Source organism: Cebus imitator, unplaced genomic scaffold (genome assembly GCF_001604975.1).
Source record: "Cebus imitator isolate Cc_AM_T3 unplaced genomic scaffold, Cebus_imitator-1.0 Scaffold307, whole genome shotgun sequence".
NCBI classification, from domain to species: domain Eukaryota; kingdom Metazoa; phylum Chordata; class Mammalia; order Primates; family Cebidae; genus Cebus; species Cebus imitator.
In genome coordinates, this window is record NW_016107622.1 from 148,517 (window position 1) to 170,890 (window position 22,374).

Below are 22,374 nucleotides of genomic sequence, written 5' to 3' on the forward strand. Positions count from 1 at the left end.
TATGACTGGGAATTAAATTATCTAAATCAGAATTTCTCTATTTCAAAATGTTTATAAACTTGGAAGGATCTGGTAGGATTGTATTCTTGCTCTTAAGGGGCAGAGTTCTTACGGTGCTGACTGGTAGAGTGAAAGTTAGTTTTACCTGACTTCCCATTGGCTAGAGCACCATTACCAGTGCTGGAAAATAGATATAATACAATGATGGCAGGTATTTAAAATAATAATATTTAGGACTGCAGCATTCTAAAAAATCTTCTCCATCACCAGTAAAAGATTGGATTGTTTAAAATATATATAGTCTTAGTGTTAATTGACTTTTAAGTCTTCCAAACTTTTAGAAATGTGCCCATTTGTATAAATTCTCCTGTTTTCACAAAACATGTTTAACCAGGATCTTTCATTGTATAATTTAACAGTTTATTTCCTCATGAGGAAGGAACATCAAGTTCTCAAGGTAGAGTTATAAAAGCCAGGATTTATGTGTGAAGAATTGTTATGAAAATAAAATTGAATCCCCATATGAATAACGGAGCAAATGGTGAATGTAAAAGCTTTTAATATACACTTCCCTTTGCATGGCTTCAAAAGTAGAAGAAAAATGTGTAAAACAAATTTCGCATGATTGTCATACAATGAGAGTTTCCTGGAGCATATAATACAGCCAACAAAAAATAATATTCAGTTAGAAATATTCAGTGTTTTCCGTGTTTAAGTAGATCATCTGTGTGTTAGAATATGGCCAGAAAGTTGAATGGAGACTAGGAAGGACAAGTTTTTTTTTCTGTCACATTTTAATTTTATAGATCAGTTAAAACCCACTTTGATGACTTCCCACTACATCTCTGTCTCTCTAGGTAATTCCTTATTAATATTTTGAAGTGCACTGTGGTAGCTTCATGACTCATGTGTTTGTAGAAAATGATAGAATATAAATCTGAACTGAAAGAGTCTATATAGTATAAATCTCTCTATTTGTTAATATCTTAAGTTAAAACTAACATTTGAAAATTTTATTTGCTCCTTCTAAGGCAGACTTTCTGAAACTGATCTAGTTATTTCTTTTTTCCCAGTATAGTACAATGAGAGCTCATTATATTCAGGGCTTAAGAACATTTAAAATGGGGCTGGGTGCAATGGCTCACGCTTGTAATCCTGATGCATGGGAGGCTGAAGCAGGTGGATTACTTCACCCCAAAAGTTGGAGACCAGCCTGAGCAACATAGTAAAACCCCATCTCTACAAAAAATTAGCTGGGCACGGTAACATGCGCCTGTAGTCCCAGCTACTCAGGAGGCTGAGGTGGGAGGATCACTTGAGCCTAGGAGGTTGAGTTGTGATCACACCATTGCACTACAATCTCAGCAACAGAGTGAAACTCTGTCTCCAAAATAGAAAAAGAAAAAAATTTAAAATGGTTCTTGCTGCCTTCACAATATACAAAAATCTGCCATAAAGCCAGTTCTCACTCATTGTAAATTTTTGGTTATGCACAAATTGTTCATTTCCTCAGCTAAAAGTTAATTTCCAGGGAGTCTGAGGGATAAGAGGAATGAAAGCTTTGGGTTCAGTTGAACTTTCTTAATGTGTCACGTTAACCATGTAAAATTCACTACTTCTCAGTTTGCTCCAGAAATAATAACAACAACATAATAATAAATAGTTGCTGTGGGAAATAATAATGATCATTGTAATAAATGACATTTTTGAACAGTCATTTGCCAGGTGCTGTGCTGAATCTTGTGCACACATGATCTCTTAATTCTCTCAATAGCTGAGTGAAGTATAGGTACTATAATTGTCCCCATTTACAGATAAGGCTTAATGAATGATCAATAAGTACATTAAAAGTAATTAATAAGCACACTTACAGCTTGCTTGAGATTACACAACCAGTAAATAGAAGAGCTAGTGTTTGAAGCCAGGGATTGTCTCCAGCTCCTGAACTCATCACTATGCAGTGCTGTGTCCTGCCCCCAATATTAGTTGAGTCAGAGGATGGAAGTTTTTAGTCCCATGGAAACTTTGAGTAGGATGAAGGATTATATTTAGGAAGGAGGATAGTAGTGGAGAAAGTATGAGCAAACATCCTTCCTTTCCTACCATAGACAGGTTAACATTTACTATGCACCTCCTATGTGCCAGCAACTGAGCCCGCTGTCCAGGGTCAATGCCCATGCTTTTTCCACTACTCCACACTGCCTTTGTCTAGGCTTTTCCGTAGGCTGATTTCTACAGGACAATCTATTTTCTAGATGTTTAAAGCAGTTTCACGCTATGGTCTGATAATGGACAAAGGTGCTTTTTCATAGATAGGAAGATGTCATTCCCACAGTCTTTGCCAGTTGGATTTTGAGAGGAGTTCTGAGGTGGGAAAACATACTAGTTGGCCTTCCTCTATCTTTCCCCATTCACATGGTCCGAACATTTCTGTCAGTGGATAGATTTAAGTTTCTGTGAGTAAGATGACCAAAATGGCTGGCTTATAAGTCCTAAGGGACATAAAACACAGATGGCTCTCTATACATTCGGCCTGTTGCTAAGTCACAGTCTTTAATAGAACTTAGTAAGGTGTAGTTAGGAAATATGGTTTTCCTTTTTCCTTATGAGATCCTCTCTAAAAGCTGAGTGGTTGACGTTTCAGTAAGCCTTTAGTTTTGCTACAAGATGACTATTTTGCTCTTGTGACAAGGTGTCACTACCACAATTTAACAATTCTATAGCTCTGTTTTCCCACTGGAGTCTGAAGTGCAGATGTTAACTCCTCATAGAACCCTAAATGCATGTAAAATATCACACAACTTTCATTATGAATATGTTAGTAACCTCTGTATACCATATATGTATACCATGAATGTCACATTCTCTAAAACCGACATTCCTCAATATTGCAATAAATTAACCAGCATAAACTTGTCTATATCTATAAAATTCACTTACATTTCTTTCCCTTGTTCTAACTCCCCCTTTGAGAGGATCCAAATTAAGATTATCTTCAATTTATTACGTCTCTTATTATACATTTATTTTCTATTCTTGTGTCCATTATTGATAATCTAATCCTGCAAAGCTCTTTTAGACACCCTTTCATTTCCCAAGGCCACCCTCTACCTGCCCTAATCCTTCAGTAACTGAAAAGAAATGAAGTTTGAAATAGTTGTAAAATCTTGGGGAGCATGTAGTAGTTGATCTTTATCGCAGTCATACAGTTAGTTCATTTGCATAGATCCTATATACTTGTCTTGGCAGAACTGCACATCCCGTGTAGAGGAGAGAATTAGTGCATATTTCTTTAGAGGAATTGTGGACCAGCTTAGGTAACACAGGAGAAATAGTCCTTCCCTAAATAAGGGAAGAGAGAATTATCAGCAAGGCAATCTCCAAATACTCAGCCTAACAGGAAAATGAAAGCTAACAAAATATGTATAATGGTAACCATGAAGAATTAACATAAAGCATTTTATCATTAAAGGTGATAGAAAACTTGTCCCAGAACAAAATAAACCCATAACAAAGGTATAGTCAACAATGAAAAATAAACATACCTCGCTCCAAAGGGGTCCCTACAGCAGTCTTTATTTCTCCCTTCGCTCTTTCATGAAGATGAGGGACAGTATCTTTTTGGTTTCAGTTTTTTAAATGAAGAACTCTTGGACCACACTTTGAATCTCTTTCCAGAAGTGGAGCTTGTGGTTTTGGTTTTAATGATAAAGAAACAAAGGGATTATAAGCATAAGAAAAATGTACTGGAGAGTCTGTTTTTCTAATAGTGTGTGACTCTGCTTTTATTGAAAATAAATATTTAAAACTCACTGGGCCAACTCTGCTGATGGGTAGGTAAGAATGAAATTGCTTGATGAAAGAATGTAAGTACCTTAGGATCAGTAAACTCCTGGGCTTGGAGAGGCTTCAGATAAATGAATGTAAGCATACCCTGGCTAATTAAAAAATCTGAACGGCATGGAGCCTGCCCTGCAGCAGTCAGCAAACAATCACTGGAAAGAAATCTTATGTATTACTGGTGTCCTAGTTAATTGAGGTAATTCAGGTAAAATTGACATTGTCTTTGAGAGACATTAGGTAGTTCAGGACTTAAAATATCACCTCTACTGCCATTCATGTACATATTGCTGGGGCTATGGAGTAGTATTTTGGCTTTGAATCTTCTAGATTACCCAATTCTATTGCATTATAATAGCATCATCAGCCTTACCGAATAATTTGATTTTTAGGGTAAGGGATGCCTTTAGTAAAGTTCTTCCATACAATATGGGAAGGATTGCTGTGGGGCCATTAAGAGAGAAAAAAAGATATCTGTACTTTATAATGATTAAACTTTTAAAATTGCCATTGCAATTAGCAAAAGCACAGAAGTAATAATATTTAAAATTGTAAAATAAATAGAAATGTGCTGATTATAAAGTGAAATAATGCAGTAAAAGATTTTATGTAGCCATATAGAAAAAATTAGAAGTAATTAATCCCTGCTTTTAAAAATACATAAATGAAAGAGAGAAAGTAGCACTTTTTTTTTTTTAAGCTAAAAGCTACAAATCCAACTTTTAAAATCAAACTGAAAGGATGCAGTGATCTGTTCAGCTGTGGTGGGAACATAATCCTGGTGTTAACACCTTCAGATGGGGCATACAAGGCTCCCCAGGGCCAGTGCAACAACGGACAGCCTGTAGGAATTTGATTGATGGTCTGAATCTCCCCCAGTCAGGGTTGGGTAGGAGGTGGGTTCCCTATGAATTCTGGGCTCATATAGAAATATTATCAAGCTAGTGGCTCCCCTGGCTTTACTGAGTATGTGCATGTTTATATTTCCAGACAATCTTCTAGTACCCTTTAGACAGTTATCACCTGTCCCTACCCCTCATGTCTAGGCACATCAGTTTTGATCATTTATTCTACTACTTTATTCAAAAACAAATACAAATAAACCTTATCTTATTGTTTTGTAACACATGTTCTATTAGTCATACCTGCAACATTGAAATTTTGTATTTTGAGGTGTATGGTATGCTCGCCTATTTTTATACAGTCCTTTATATGTTTGTATCCTTAAATCTACTCCTGAGTGTGAAATTACTTTAAGTCTGAGTGTTTTTTGTTTTTTTTTTTTTAAGAGACAGGGTCTCACTCTGTTGCCCAGGCTGGGGTACAGTGGTGCAACCGTGGCTCACTGCAGCCTTGTACTCCTGGGCTCAAGTGATCCTCCTGCCTTAGCCTCCTGAGTAGCTGGGAGCTAATTTTTTTTTTTTTGAGATGGAGTCTTGCTGTGTTGCCCAGGCTGGTATCACACTGCTGACCTCAAGCAATACTCCTGCCTAGGCCTCCCAAAATGCTGGGATTACAGGCATGAGCCACTGTGCCCACCCTAAATGCATTTTAAAGTCAAATCCTACAGAATTATTCATTACTTACAATGTAATCTACCTACCTCCTGTCTTCATTATTATGAGATGCTAGTGGCATTTTTTAAGGAAGACTCCAAACTTTTATAGTACCTGTTTTGAAAGGGGATCTTAGATCTTGTTTGAATTTTGAACAGAATGTTTTTTTTTTTCCTTAAAATCCTGATATTCAAATTTCTTAACTTTTTTCTTAAATTAACTCTTTGTTTCTAAAAGTATATCTTTGGATTTCCTGACTTTAAAAGCTTAGAGGACAGTGGAGAGTATTTATGAGTGGATGAAGAAGTTGAATATAACCTGAGGAATATATAAACTATTCCTTACTAAGCTTTCTCACCCATTATCTCCATCCTCCACAGGGGCTTTTCACAGGTGTACACACACACACACACACACACACACACACACACACACACACTTGCACAGAGTGAGAATCAATGTTACTGATGTGGGTACTCCACATTCTTCCTATATTCTAGTCTTGGCTGAAACAAGGATTATAGATATAAATTCCAGAGTAAGTATACCACCTCTTAGATCTTAAGAAGGTATTTCTCAAATAAATGATGTCATATCAGATTGCCAACATTTGTTTTCACTCCTCATACTTCAGAGGCAGCTGAATGCAAAATTGATTAGTTGGGAGCTTGTGCTTGATTGCTGTGTATATGTAACTGTTACACGCATACATAAAGCAGATGTTAGCAGAACCTATATTTTGCCTGTGTTAGCTTCCTTTTCAGGAGACTTACGGTTTTCTCATAGCACCTTCCACCTTTAACACAATATATAATTTACTGACAATGTTTCTTGTCTCTTCTTTTATTTTTCCCCATCCTGAGGTGTGGCCGTTCCACTTGGCACCATGGAGTTCATTGCTAATGTTTATAGGTTTGGGTACAGGAGATTGGAAGCCAAACAGAAGTGGGTTGGGTGGTGACTGGGACACGAGGAAGTAGATATGGTACAATACTCATTTGTGAATTTTGTCTGTGAAAAAGAGAAAAAAGGTGATAACTAGCAGAAAATATTGATTCAATGTAGAGTTTATGTGTAGTGTATGTGTGTGCACGTGCACACGTGTGTGTAAGGATGGCAAGTCTGTAAACATTTATATTCTACAAAGGATAGTCTTCTTGAGAGAGGGGTAACTGTGCAGCACAATACATTTTTAAGAAATTATTGGGAAGCATTGGCCTTTGATAAGAAGGGGACAATTTCTCTGTTAAAGGGGAGAGAGGTTGACAAACTGGCAGATGGAGGAGGGGGTTCCTGATTTGGTGGTGGAAACATAAAGGAGTCGTCATCTAGTGGTATTTAGGTTTTCAATGAAGTGTGAGATAAAGTAAAATGATACTAAGGCAGAGAAAGAAACCAGTTTGGGGAGACAGAGAGCGGCAGTGAATTTCTATGAAGAGTTTGGGAAAGCAAGTTTATTAGGGAATGTAGTGCAGTTGCCAGGGGTTGGACATTTGAGGTTTGAAATCACATATTTAAAGTAAAACCAGTCTGTCTGTTGAGTGATTTTCTCCAGTTGTTTTTATCCACAGCTGCTCAGGTCCAGAGTAGGCAAGTAATTGAGCTGATCCAGGGCTGCGATTTGCAAGGGGTGAGAGAGAAGCAAGGGAGATGAGGTTATTTGTAATGATTCTAATGATAGACTATGGACTCAAATTTGGACAGATTCATCAAGAAATATTTTAAATCCTTAATTATGCAAATATACTTCCATATCAAGAGTTTAGGCTTAAAATGAGACTATCTTTGCTTAAATCTTTTCTTTTACTTACTATAGGACCTTGGGCTAGTTGTCTAAGCACCCTCTGCCCTAGTTTTTTTCATCTGTAAGATGGGGACAATATCGTCACCCCAATCATAGAATTGTATTGCAAATTGAGTTTTCACATAGAAAAAGTTTACCCAAAAAAGTTTACTTGGTACAAATTGAGCACTCACATGGCAGGTTGTTATCCTCATTAATATCATACATCCTGACCTAGTATGTTATATTTTACTTTGCACAGCAAAGAAGAAATATTTCTCTTTCTGTGATTGTCTTATCTCAGAGCAATATACATAGTTCTTGTCCCCACATTTGTATTTTTACTTAACTCGTCTTTAGTTTTGTTCTTTTCTATGCCTTTATGATTATAATTGGAATGGAATAATATATAGCAAACCTCGCAAAATTCAGTTATAAGCATAAAATTGGATAGTTAGTAACAATTAAGTATATTTGGGCAAGTGTCAGTTTTTGGACAAGCAAGATACCTTCTGATCATCCTTTAAGGTTTCATGGAAAAATATGAGACCACTCTAATGAGGACAAATGGGTTTAAGAAGTATCTTTCCCAGAGCAGTCATTTGCCCAGAAATCAATATTTTACCAGTCTATCAAAAGTACATGCATGTCCTTAGCTGTTGATTCATTGTCTTACATATTGGACAGTGTTGCCCCACAACATTTTTGTGTTTTGGTTGCTGGTGCTACAATCTTATATTATTTGTGTTTTACTTTCTGTGGCATAGCAGTGTACATTGTTGTGAATAATAACAGGTGGAGGGATATACCACTTCTTAACCTTATTGGCTTAATGTTTTAATAAAGTTCATAAAATGCAGGTATTATATGTTATCCCAGCTGGGGCAGTTCAGAGTAAAGGGGCACTTTTAATAAATATACCAGGACACGAATGTATAATTCCTACATACAGTCTAGTATAAAGCATGAAGCATAATTTTCGAAATAGGTAAAATCTTAACTTTTATACAAATGCAAAAACATGTTTTGTTTAACTCATAATAAGGGAACCAGTAAGAAGTTATAATAGGTTCCAAAGAGAATACAAAGTGTCACATATTTATAGTCAGATTAGGGATGCTAAAATGAATTTACCTCTAAATGCAAAGCTGACAAACTGGTCAGTATCCAGAGGACAATAATAAATTGCATTCCAGTAGGCACAATTTGCATTTATATGGACAGAAATCATTTGCATTACTATCTGTTTTCTGCAGTTTGCAGAGTTTAAAATAGCTCAGAGATAATTGAAGCTGGCTGGGAGCAGTGGCTCATGCCTGTAATCCCAGCATTTCGGGAGGCTGAGGTGGGCAGATCACTAGATCAGGCGTTCAAGACCAACCTGGCCAACCTGGTGAAACCCTGTCTTTACTAAAAATGCAAAAATTAGCTGGGCATGGTGGCGCATGCCTATAATCCCAGCTACTCCGGCGGCTGAGGCAGAAGAATTGCCTGAACCAGGCCCAGGAGGCACAGGTTTCAGTGGGCCAAGATAGCGGCACTGCACTCTAGCCTGGGCTACAGAACGAGACCCCGTCTCAAAAAATTTAAAAAAAAAAAAAGATAATTTAAGCTTTACAGTATAGCCACTGATTACTTTTGGCCACAGCAAAGATCTTCACAATTTTTCCCTACACAGGCAAAACTGGGATGGCTGGCTAGGCTAGTTACATGTCACATGTTCTCACTATCGTTTGCTTCATGTGATTTTGTACTTAATTGTTAATTGCTACTTTGTTGGGCATTTATTTATTTATTTATTTTATTCTTGGATAGATTCCCATTGCTGTTGCCTTTTTAAAAGAGGAATTTTTGTAATAAAATCATAATTTATTTTAGAGCTTGTCAAGCTGTACAATATGAAGTCCCACTCCCCGTTCATATTTGAGATTAATTAGAACCCAAGCTGTTGTTATTTTGGGGGAAAATGCTACTTTTATTCTGTTTTGGTTGCCTACTCTGGGAGAACTTCAGGCATTTTGGCAAGAGGAGCTGAGCTATCTGCAGCTGTTCAAATACTTTACGCCTTTGGGTTCATTGTGGATTTTGCTTTAACCCTCTCCCCTGACTCAAAAAAGAAACCAGCAGCCAACTGCATCTACTGGTTTTTTGTTTTTTTTTTTTCTGTTGTTTAGTAAGTGGCAGTTATACTTTTGTAACCAGAGGCTGTATTTATTTTCTGTGTTGGCAGTTCTGCCTAATGAATCAACTGGTATTGAATGCACAAAGGGAGATGCCATTCCCCGCCTCCATCTGTTTGCCAAATGTGTGTGTTCCCTCAGCTCTCAGTAGTGGTTTCACTAAAAAGAGCCATTAGCAAGCGGGTATTCACCTTGAATTCTCAGTCCTCCGCCTGACTGAGAAATAGTGGCATTTTCCTCTTGTGATTCCGTAGGGATTGTATGAGGTGAAGCCCCACGCCTGCAATTCTAGGGAAAGCACACTTATTTTTTTGTTTAAAGTACCGATGGCTTTAATTTGGTTCTTGAGCTTTGGTTTACTCCTTTATGATGGGATGTCTGTCTCTGGATGGTACTGTTGTCATGGGGATTGAAATTCCCTGAAAGAGAAGACAGGAGATCAATGAATCTTAGTAGGCTTCCTTAGACTGGGGCCCATGATGCATTACTGGAATTGTAGTACCTACTTAGCAAATCCTTGGATACTTATTGGATATAGGGAGGAAATCCTTTCTGAGGCTCTGCGTTTCTGTAAAGCTCTGAGCCTAACAATGAATAGTAAGAATTTAGGTCAAATAACTTCAGTACTTGCTCCATGGTCTGGAGCAATTTGGATAGTAGCACTACCATCAAACCAAAAGGGTGGAATGGTTTTGTTGGTGTTCAAAATGGTTTTGTTAGTAGACCATGAAGTGGAAGTATTTGTCTCTGCATTGGAGTCGAGAATCTGGGTAGAGAAGCCAGACAACTTTCCAACTCCAGACAGATCTTCACATTGTAGTTATATTATTTTGTTTTGTTGAAGATCTTGGAATTTCCAGGATGCATACCCGATTGAAATACACACTTTAAATATTTTTCAAAACCAAGTGTTATTTGGAGTTTTTGTTACCTGTGTATATGTAACAGTGATGATGTTCTTTTCCCAGTGACATGCCCTGGTTTTGATATATTACATAAGCTAAAAAATAGTTTCTCTTGAATTTGATTTTATGAATGTTGTGATATAACTGTCTTAGGTATAACGCTGGTTCACTTAGCTTACTAAACAGTTTTATAAGAACTAGGTCTCATCTAAGAAGTCTTTGGAGCACTATTAAATATTATTAATCTACCCTGACCTAGATAATGTGCAACAAACTCTTTTTGAATGTAAGGCCACTGACCCACCAAAGTCATGAACTGTTTACCTCACATGTACCTAAGAAACTTAATTTAAGCATTTCATTTATGTTTTAACCTCAATTTATTACCCAAAAACTTCCACCTAACGTATGAATTCGTTTTGAAATTTACAGAAAAAGAGAAAGTGTAAAACTTGCTTTTAAAGTGAAGAACATGAGGAAAACAAATACATTTAGAAAATAATAACTGGTTAACTGGAGGAAGCTGAGAAGAGGAACATGTAGTCAAAGTGGCAAGAGACACTTACCTGAGGGGAGTGGGGAACCCAGATACACAGGAAGAGAAGAAAGGGTAGATTTGCGCTGAGGAAGGTCCCGCTCAAGGTAGAGGAGGAGGGAGGCTCCATGGAGTGTGGGATGACGTTATTTAGAGTTGACTTGTTTCTCCAGTCTTTGGAAATATGATGAGACTTCTGCAGTGTAGTGACCCTCACAGCGCTACTTCCACTGTTAGAGGATTTGTTCTGAATGATAATCTATATCTGCTTAACAGACGTGGATTTATTCTGGAACCTACACTGATCTGGCCATATCAAGCCAGGGCCCAAAGGTTCATGACAGTCACATTTTATATCTAGGTTTTAACTTTTAGTTTCAATTCTGTTTGAAATAGACAAAGGAAAAATTTCATTTGTCTTTTCACAACGTAGTTGCTCAAATGAAATTTATTACTTAAAATTTTTCATAAAAAACTTTTATATAGAGATGAGGTCTCACTATGTTGCCCAGGCTGGTCTCAAACTCCTGCTTGGCTCCCACCTCAACCTCCCAAAGTTTTGGAATTATAGATATGAGGCACAGCACCTGGCTAAAATTTACAATGATGTTTCTTTTCTTTCTTTTTGGTTTTTTTTTGTGGGGGTGGGGTTTGATACAGAGTCTCACTTTGTCACCCAGGCTAGAGTGCAGTGGAACGACCTCGGTTCACTGAAACCTGCACCTCCTAAGTTCAAGTGATTCTCATGCCTCATCCTCCTGAGCAGCTGGGACTACAGGCACCTGCCAACACGCCTGGCTAATTTTTGTATTTTAGTAGAGACCAGGTTTCGCCATGTTGGCCAGGCTCATCTCAAACTCCTGACTTCAGGTGGTCCACCCGCCTCAGCCTCCCAAAGTGCAGGGATTACAGGCAGAGCCACTGCCCCCAGCCGATGTTTCAAATATTAAGTAACAATTGGGTATTGGGTTTCTGAATGGTTCATAACGAGGATAATTTTGCATGTATTTTTAAAAATTTGAAAAAAAATATTTCTATCTGGGTATTTTCTTCGTGTTCTATATGATGCTTTATGATCTTTTGTTTATTTTTAAAATTTTACCTTTTTTTTTCCAGCCATCAAACACAGACCACCTGTTGGGACCATCCTAAAATGACCGAACTCTTTCAATCCCTTGGTAAGTGTTATTAATAGTAATACATTAACCTAAACAACTGAGAACTGTATATTCTTAAATAGAAGCTAATCACCAGCTTTTCTTACGTGGCATGTTAATGTTGAAAGAATCATGACACTGACATTTAAAAGGAGCTAAACTTCCAAGGGCAGTACAGTAAACAGGTGTTGCCTTTCTTAGAATTGCGTGGTTTGAAATCATGTGAGCCAAAAAGAGTTGATTTGCAGGGAGGAATGTAATCATAGGTTTTACCTCCTTCATACTGAGTCATCTTAACCTTCAGCGTTGCATGTAAAAATATATATAGATATACAATTACAATATAGCCAACTTTAATCCACTGCTTTAAATTTGCTTTTGGCTCACTTTTTATTTAGTACATGTTATCAAATTAGGCGACCTAGTTTAAATTTGCCTAAATTGTTAAAAGTTAAATTCATTTTTATATAAAAATGCAAGAAAACACAGATGAGAATTCCGATTTGTTTTAATTTCTAGTACAAAGTGACTTTCAACTTATTGTTTAACCTACTTCCTCTGGTTGATCCAGTGTTTTTTTTGTTTTCTCTTTTGGGTAGCTAAGGGGATACTGGAGGGGAGAGTAGCACCCTAAGCCTCCCATACCCCTTTTTAATCACTTTAAATGTTGGGCTTCTGTGTGAGTTTATATTTTGGTGGGTGAAGGGACCTGCAAAGGTTAGACACACAGAAGATATACCACTGGTTTCCTTAGCAAATTTTGATGATATCTGAGTTTTCTTTTAACTCTACTAATCTCTGATACTCTGTCTTTAGGGGACAAAGAAATAAATTACATTATCTGTTGTTTCCAAAGAGTTGAGTATTGATTATAGGATCATTTTAACCAGATCTGCAAAAGGACAGAACAAGCAAATCAATCAGGATGGGAGGAACATAGAAATAAGATGAGCTTCATGAATAGGATGATGGGCAGTGTGGTTGGAAGAAAATGAATTGTCCTTGTGGGAGATGCCCCTGGAGGAAAGTTTCCTTTACCAGAAAAAAAAAGGAAGGGCCCTCAGCCTACTGTGCAGTGCATTTAATAAGCCATATGACAGCTGTTTTTTCTCTTCGTCACCTTCCTATTTTTCCTACCAAAAAACTGAAAGGGGTAGCACCTTTTCTCACCCATCGTAAGGGTCATCATGACACTCCTGTAACAAAAGACAAGTTAACCAGAAAAGCACAAGAAATTTATTTAATCAGAGTTTTACCTGATTGAGAACCTTCCAAAGACTTAAGGACAACAGGGAAAAGTATCTGTTTTGATGCTTAGGTTGAGTGAGGAATGGATGACTGCACAGAATTGTGATCGGATGAAAGGGTATGATTTAATAGTAGACTGAGAAGGGAATTCCAGCAAGGCCGATCTGTTCAGATTCTTCCTGGCCTTTCCCTGAGGCATCCCATTCCTCCAGGGACAGGATACCTGTCACAGGAGAGAAGAAAGAAGGCCACAAAGTGAACTTTCTAGATTTTATAGCTTGCTTTGGGGAAGAGAAGGTCTAGCTTTTATGACCCACCTTGGGGAAGAGGAATTCTGGTTTCTGTTTATCACTTTGGAAGGTAAAAGAGGAGCAGGAGACAAGAGACTCAGAGAAGGTCAGAGAGACCTTACATCTGAGACCTTCCAGTCTCCTTCATTTCAATGTACTCAACCCACCATGTTCTGAGCCCTGGCACCTGTTTGAAAATACTTAGGTTTTTCTGAGTAGCCCTGCTTTGAGATGTATCTCAACATTGTGCTAAGGATCATTTAATTTTTTTCTTAAATACATGTTGGGAAATTTGGGAGAAGACTTTTTATTTCAGGCAGACATAATATTTTTTTCATCATCCAAAGTAAACAAATACATTCTTGGCATTCAATATATCTTCAGTAATAAGCATACCTTCCAATTGTTCCTTTGTCTGTTTCAGCTGACCTGAATAATGTACGTTTCTCTGCCTACCGTACAGCCATCAAAATCCGAAGACTACAAAAAGCACTGTGTTGTGAGTTATCCTACCAAAGTTAATCACGCTGTTATTTGAATCGCCTTTTTTTTAAAGAGAAAGATAAATGAAGAGGATGGTGTGTGTGTGCAGAGTGAATCTGGTTTTCAGTGTACCTCATTCAAGGAGTTGGTTGTGTTTCTGTAAATGTTTTATTACTTGCCCCATCAGTGTGCGGTACTGAACATATGTCATTCTTACTTGAGAACAAAATTAACCAAAACACAAGAGTAATGTAAAAAGCTTTTCCAAAAATGGTACTACCACCCAATTTAAAAGGATTAAATCAAGGAATCAAGGTAGTAAGTCATGCGTTTTCAGTACCTTTTGCCAATTTGGAAGTTTAGAGCTCCAGTCTGTCTCAATACAACCGTATGTAAAGAAATACTGAAAAAATCGCATTCCTGATCTAAATTTGAACTGGCACCTTAACAAGTTAGACACAAGGCTCTGTTTTCTTTTAAATGTATCTCGAGTCGGTTGGTATTATTGCATTTTTCCTGTGGAGGATGTGTTCAGAGTGGTATTCTATGACAGTCCTTTCATCAAAAGAATATTTTCCTCAAAAATAACCTAAAATTAAGTAGAAATGTGAATACTTATCATATAGATTTATGCTATCTGGATTCTATTTGTGGTTGTAGTTTTAATGATTGAGTCTACCCAAAGAACATTTAGGACTTGTCAGATGGTTACCATGGAAAGTGATATTTACCTATTCTTTTAACATAGGGTAAATTGAAAAGTTCTAAGTATTCTTGTTTGCTACCTTTTGTTAACTGTTAATATATGTGTAGGCAGTTCAGTTAAGCTTTGAAAATTATCCTTTGAAAAATGATATGTTAGGGTTGAAAAATCTGCTCCTTGAATGTCAGTAGAAATTAGCAATAAATTTCAAGCTGGCTCCATGAAGAGTGGAGGAGAGGTAGGTATAAAGTCATTCAGAGAAAACAGCAACGCAAAGCTTGAAAATAAGGAAAGCTTAAGCCATATGTGGAAGGGAAGCCTACAGGGCTGAAAGACCCCTCCCAAGAAGGCAACGCAAGGAAGAATGAGATGACCTTGACTCTTGCATAATTCACAGAGCCTCAGAGATGATTAGCAGGTTGTAGTATTTGCAGCAAGTGTTGCAGAATTACCAGGACAAAGAGGAGAAAGCCACCATGCTCTGGCTAGTAATCCATGTGTTGAGTGAAAAGAGAATAGGAAGTAAATTATGAACACGCAAAAGGGTTGTTTGGTCTGTACAGGAGTCCAAGGTGACAGCAGTTTTGAAAGAGGCTCAGCTGCACATCCAAGATCCAGCTGATGGGTCCGGAAGTTCTTCTCAGCCCTAATGAGCTATAAAATGAGGACAAATGACTCAGCCACAAAATTTCCATCGACAGAAGACTGCTTTGTGTCATTATGAACATGGTCCCAGTTTTCAGCAACACTTCTAGGTGGATAAACATATTAACACATTTGGTGTTTTCTTCTTATTTTCTTTTTTTGAGACAGTGTCTTGCTCTGTCACCAGGGTAGAGTGCAGTGGTGCAATCTCGGCTCACTGCAACCTCTGTCTCCCAGGTTCCAGCAATTCTCCTGCCTCAGCCTCCCGAGTAGCTGGGACTACAGGCACACACCACTATGCCCAGCTAATGTTTGTGTGTGTGTGTGTGTGTGTGTGTGTGTGTGTGTGTGTGTGTGTGTATTTTTTAGTAGAGACAGGGTTTCACCATGTTGGCCAGGATGGTCTCAATCTCTTGACCTTGTGATCCACATGCCTTGGTCTCCCAAAGTGTTGGGATTACAGGTGTGAGCCACTGCACCTGGCCATGGTGTTTTCTTCTATTGGTTCTTTGGACTCCTAAAGAAAAAATTCCCTCCTCAGCTCCTCCCCTCATACCTGAGAGGAACAGCAGGGATGCTCCTCCAATTTAGAAACTAAATGAGATTGGTAATGACAATTAAACAACTAAATGACAATTGGAAGAGGGGCTAGATTATATTGGATTTCCAGTAGATGACGTACTTTTTTCAGAGCCAACTGGCCTTCACTTTTCCCACTGCCTTCTCCCACTGCCCACCAGCCCGGGCCTGTGTGCCACTCCTGAAGCTCACCAGTTTATTATTAATCTGCTTCTTCCTCTTCCTTTTGTTCTGTTTACTAGAAAAACCCTGACCCTTCCTCTGCAATGACCTGTAACCCTTTATTCCTCCCAAATACTGTTAAAGATTTACCTCTTTTGGAAACATTTACAAGCTAATCCCACCTGTCTCCACTTTTTTCCCAGTAGTTTATGATTGCCTGGAATAGCAGGCTCTCTTGCTTACTGACACGTGCTTGCCTTTGTGTGTTGGCATAACGTGAGGTGGATTGCCCCATCGCCACTGTGAACTACTTTAGGTCACAGCTGTCTCTCATTTTGTGCAAATCTCCACCCAGCATAAGGCAGAGGGCAGTGACATTGTTCATTCATTTGTTTGGCTCCAAGATTTGTGCAGGAGATAAAACAGTATAAAGAGACTTGGTTCTCACACTTATATAGGAACTTATATTTGGAGAGAGAACGTTGTACATGGACCCAATGCCCTGCTTACAAAAGATTCCTGTTGCCCTCAGAATGGAATAGCCTTTGCCTGGCTCACGTCTCTGTCCACCTCATTCCCTCTGCTCCACTGGGCGTCACCATTTCATTACCCAGTTAAGGACAGAAATGATAAACTCTGTATTCTGTTCCTCCTGCCTAAAAAGCACTTGTCCTAGGTCTTTGTATAGGTTGGTGCAAAAGTAATCGCAGTTTTTGCCATTAAAAGTAAGCTTAGGATATTTAATTAAGAGTCATGGCAAAAACCGCGATTATTTTTGCACCAACTTAATGTTTCTGTTCTTCCCTTGGCTGCGACGTTTCATTTCTGCTGGTCTCAATGTTTTTGATCACCTCTCTTTCAATGAGGTTTTCTATCGCGCCTCATAAAACTATTCTTTTCCTTACGTTGCACTTCTGGTGCTTGTTTTAGGCGCTAAGGCAAAGTGTCAGTCATAATTTTTAATATTCTCTTTATTTACTTATTATTTGCCTCTCTAAATGAACTAAGCTTTCATGGGAGGGATGAGTCTGTGTTCTTCTCTACTTAGGACCTCATGTAATTTCTGGCACAGAGCAGGGGTTGCTTTAGGACCTACTGAGTGAATGATTTGAGTTTGAAGGTTATGTAGCAGTACACCAGAAGACATACATGCCCAAGGAGATTTATGGCAGCACTTTTTAATAGTAAAACTTATTCAGTGTTGGCATATTTATAAATCCATTACAGCAACAAAAAAATCAATGAACTAGTAATCAGCATCAACATGATTTAATCTTTACTATAAAGTTAAATAAAAAAATTAAATGGCAGAAAAAAATTGTAACGCTTTGCTCCATTTATATGTAGCTCAAAACCATGCAAAACTAACTGCTATATTATTTAGGGATGCATATACACTTTTAAAAACAAAGCAAAATACAAAGGTGAATGGTTACTCCTGCAATGGTGAGAGGATGTAATTAGGAAGGATTTCCAAGGGGCTTCAAGATATTGATAACATTCTATTTTTTTTTAGCTGTGTGATGGACTAATGGGTATTTATTCTATTATTTTTCCTTAGACCGCACATACATATTTTCTGTATTCCTTTGTAGTTTGATTTTGAAACTTTATATGGTAGGTAATAGAAGAGTAGCAGAACAGAAGTATGTTCCCAGGAGGGAGGGAGTCCTTTTATTGTGAAGAAGAAGGCAAGTTTCCTTGATGAGTGCACCTATGAACCAGGCTATAAAAGGCACCTGGGCTTTAGGCACAAGGCAGTTAATTCGGGATAAGAAGAGAAGAGTTACCTGTGTGAGAATTAAGGTGTGGATGGTGTTCAGGGAACATCAAGTCAGATTCTGAATGGAATAGCTTAGCTCTTTGTCCAATATCCAGAAATTTCCTTAAAGTTAGTTTAGGTCAATGTGAAGGTCATTTCTTTCCCGAAATTCCTCTCAGTTTTGTTCCTCAGGCTCTTGATGTGTTGTATTTCATGTTTGGATATTTTTCTTTATATAAAGGAGAGCCATGAGCCATTTTCTGTATCGTGGGAGTTTAGAGACAGGGCCAGAGATGGATGCATGCTTTGGGGAATATCTAAGAAAGACTGAAGGGCAGAGGAAAACAGAGAATGGGTAAATAGTTCAGGTGAAGGATGATTAAGGCTGAGCTGGCTGGGAGTTGTAGCAGGGGAGATAAGCGTCTAGATTTTTAAGGCTGCCTGGGGAAGAACTGACGACTAGGGGAATTGGGTAGTTGGTAAATTGTGGAGGGTGGTGGAAGGGAGGATGTTAGGATATTTCAAGGTTTGAAGACTGGATTTCAGCATGACAAGAAGGCCAGGCCTTTATGGGCAGAGGTTCCTGAAAGAGAATAATGTAGCTCTTGTAGTGAACAGAGCAATGAAACATGGGTCAAGTGTTGAGGCAGGAGATCAGCAGGAGAAAAGAGAATCTGGAGACATCCAGAGAGAAGCAGTAACAGAAGTAAGGGGAATGAGTGAGGGCCTCGGCTCACAGAGCAAAAGGCCAGATATGAAACCTTAAGCTCTGCCTGTATTTCTGAGGTGCTTGGGGAAGAGGAGATAGGAGAGATGCTAAAAAATAAAAATAAAAAATAAAAATAAATAGTCACATAGCTTGAGACCTGGAGAAGTGTCACAGAATCCCAAGATTGTGTGCTAAACAGTGTTCATCTTCTGCGGAACAGGAGAATGAGGATATATTTCTGTTCCATGCCCTGTGCCTTGTATGTGGGATTAAAGAAAAGTCAAAAGATTGGATAGAAAATGATCCTGCTGTTTGTTTCATTTACCACATGACTGAGCTGTCATTTGTCTCCCTTTGAAATGAGAAAATCTTACTCATAATTTTCTATGGTTTAAATGTAGTCACTTCTTTAAAGGTACCTGAATGTGACACACTTCAGGATGATTTATGCTTGACTTAAGCACTAAGGCAAACTGTCAGAGTCAATCACTAGAAATTGAAGACATGGTAGTCTGTGGGATATGGCAAATTAGTGTCACCGCTACAGAGTGCGAAACCAGGGAGACTTCAGAAAGAAATGCAAGGACAGCCTGATTCAGGAAACAGGCTTTTTGGAATTGGGTGTGTTGTCACCTTATATCATGTGGAGATCCAATTGCAGTGCTGTGTTACTGGCATAATCAATGTTGGAATTCAGAAAACGTAGAGCCTTTGGCAGTATTTGGATATGTTTCTTGGTGTCTGTGGGGAGCTGTAGTTCCCTAGCTACTACCCTTTATTAAGCACTTTCCTTTGTCAGGCACCTGGCTTCTGCCCTCTGGACGTTTACAATTGAAAACCGTACGATTGACCCTCGACACCCAAAACTTAACATTAACAGTCAGTTACCACATATTTGATACGCTATTATTATGTACTCTATTCTTACAACAGAGTAAGCTAGAGAAAATAAAATATTAAGAAAATCAAAGAAGAGAAAATGTATTTAATATTTATGGAGTGGAAGTGATCATCGTAAGGGTCTTCATCCTCATTGATTTCATGTTGAGGAGGCCGAGGAGGAAGAGGAGGGGTTGGTGTTGCTGTCTCAGGGGTAGCAGAGGCAGAAAGGGTAGAGGAGATGGCAGAGGACGCAGGAGAGGCAGGCACACTTGTTGTTTAACTTTAGTTGAAAAAGAGCCATGTATAAGTGGACCCTCACAGTTCAAACTTGCACTGTTCATGGGTCAACTGTACAGTGTAAAAGAATGAGGTTAGAATGACAATGAAAATTCCAGGTGGTTCTTAGTTTTTTTCTGACACCATCTCTAACTCATATGAAGCTTATTTGACTTATTTTTGTTATTAGCCTAAGTTTACCAATGATACATTTGACATCTGAAGGAAATGGATCTGTTATCCAGAGTTGTATGTTTATGCGTGTCTTTTTCTTTTATAAAAAAAGTCTTCCACGTTGAGTTGTTTTTGAAATCATTTTAATCTGTATGAGTTTAAAGCAATTCTTTTATATTGCAGATAACTTGAAAAAATAAGTAATTCTATGGTACTCAGACAGCTAGCATGGACACATTTCATATGTCTTTAAAAATTCAAAATTAGTAGTTATTCAGTGGCTACAAATGGATAAATACAAAGGAAGCTTTTGTTCATTTTAGTTACCTGTCAAAATATGTCACTATTTTTTTTTTAGAGAACAGTTATTGCATCAGGCAGAGAGAAATAAGTAGGTTTTATATGTATATAACCTTATTTTTTCTCTTTGCTTCTTATTTTTTAATGATAAAAAGTTAAATATAAAACACATATGTATATAACCAACTATTTTCTCTTTGCCTCTTATTTTTTCTCTTTACCTCTTCTTTTTTTATCCTGAAAAATGAAAAAATAAGAAAAAATAGGATTAGAATTCTACTAGTCTAATTTTTTTAATGCTAAAAGATTAAATACAGAAACAAAGGAAGAATTTTATAAAAACTGATTTCTATGAGCAGACCTTAAATTAATGTGGGCTCTAATTTTCCTTATCCATATGTTTAGATTTGGAAGAGTCATCTCCACATTCAATAAATGTATAGATAGATGTAGTTCGATAATCTGCTTTGTCTCTTTGTTTTCAGTTAGTGAATGAATGGCTCAAAATAGGCTAAATAAAAAAAAGATTTTGTCATTTTCATCTCAACTCCTCCTCCAGGACTCTGCAGGCCTTCCCTTGGGCAGTGTGTGCCTGGCCCATGCCTTCCTCCTGTCTGTTTCACTGTAAGCAAATCCACTCACGTGTAAGCCACACACCGCCACCCTGCAGTCCACCATTCCTTAGAGCCCCTGGGCTTGACTGAATTCTTGCCTTCGCTCAAGCATTTCTCTCCACCTGGAATTCTTTCCTCACTTCATACGAATCTCTTGTATTTTATCTGTTTTTCAAGGCCCATTTCAAATCACAGCTCTCCAGGAAGCCTTTTCCAGTAGTTCTTCCTCTCCGGGAAGTAGCAGCTCTCGTGGAAACTGCATATTCTTCATGGAGGGCATGTTTATTCCTTCTTTTAGTAAAGCCATCAGTATGTCTTTGAGAGCAGGGGCTCTGCCTTCCTCTCCTGTGCACACCCTCCTGGCTCCAGCCCCAGCCATGCCCACCATAGATGTTGTATACATGAAGAGAAAGGATGGGAACAAATTTGTGAAGACTGATGGATGTGGGGTCTGTCCTGGGAAGCTCTAGTATTTCTTCTTAGCTACAGGCCACCTCTGTGTCAGAGCATCATCAGAAGCAAACCAGGTTAGGGCCAGACTGTGACAATCTTATAGATCAGGCTTGATTCAGTAGGCAATAGAAAGCTGTTATGTTTCTACAAAACCTGTTTTTTAAAACAGCATCTTCAGTAAACTTTGTATGTAATGATGTACGTGATAAAAAGCTATTTGAGAACAATTAGTTTGGCTGTGACACAAGAGTGGAGAAACAGTGCTCAGGCTGTTTGCAGGAGTTAAGATGAGGAGAACAGTGTAAGAGTTAAGAAGTGCCGCCATTTGGAGTAAGTTCGGAGATTTATGCCTTGCTATATTTAAAAGCAAAAAGAGCCTAGCAAAGAAAAAGCCGGAAACAGGAAGTAGGAAAAATTAATATTCCAAAGAGCAAAACATGGGATAAGATTGAGAAGCAACAGAGTTCAGATTCAAAAGTATGGAAGTGTGGTAAAATGTAAGAATGGCAATGCGTTTCTTTCTTTAAAAGTTGAAATTAGCTAAAAAGGATAGATTCTTAAATTGAAGGATCAAACTAAATTTTTGAGACTAGAAATGCTTTTGTTCGCTGTTGTTATGTTATGTAATGACTGTACACATTCCTTCTTCTCCCCTGGTTAGTGGATCTCTTAGAGCTGAGTACGACAAATGAGATTTTCAAACAGCACAAGCTGAACCAAAATGACCAGCTCCTCAGTGTTCCAGATGTCATCAACTGTCTGACAACAACTTATGATGGACTCGAGCAAATGCATAAGGACCTGGTCAACGTTCCACTCTGTGTGGACATGTGTCTCAACTGGTTGCTCAATGTTTATGACACGTAAGTTTGTATTTTTTCCCATTAAAATATAATCAATGAATGAAATATGTTAATTGAAAATGTCTAATTTTTTAAAGTGAATTTATTAATAAGTGCTTTCAATTTACTTTCCTAGCAGAAATATTTATGTTCATTGTTGAAAAATGAATGATTTTATAAATCATTGCTCTCTTAACAATCAATAGAACAAAAAGGAATGAACATTTTTTGTTTTAAAATTTGGCTTCAATTTACAAAGACTGTTAGTATTCTTTGCCAAGAAGCTAGGAAAACAA

General features: G+C 38.0%; 1 protein-coding gene across 3 annotated transcripts in view; it reads left to right on the plus strand.

Annotated features, from left to right (window-relative positions):
* Positions 1-22,374, plus strand: part of LOC108285795 (utrophin-like) — a 199,427-nt gene that overhangs the window by 107,934 nt on the left and 69,119 nt on the right. For all 3 annotated transcript variants that reach the window (XM_017503237.2, XM_017503235.2, XM_017503236.2), the window contains exons 9-11: positions 11,916-11,977; positions 13,919-13,993; positions 21,898-22,099. In XM_017503237.2, the coding sequence (XP_017358726.1) occupies positions 11,916-11,977; positions 13,919-13,993; positions 21,898-22,099 (339 nt within the window). The remainder of the gene's footprint in view (positions 1-11,915; positions 11,978-13,918; positions 13,994-21,897; positions 22,100-22,374) is intronic.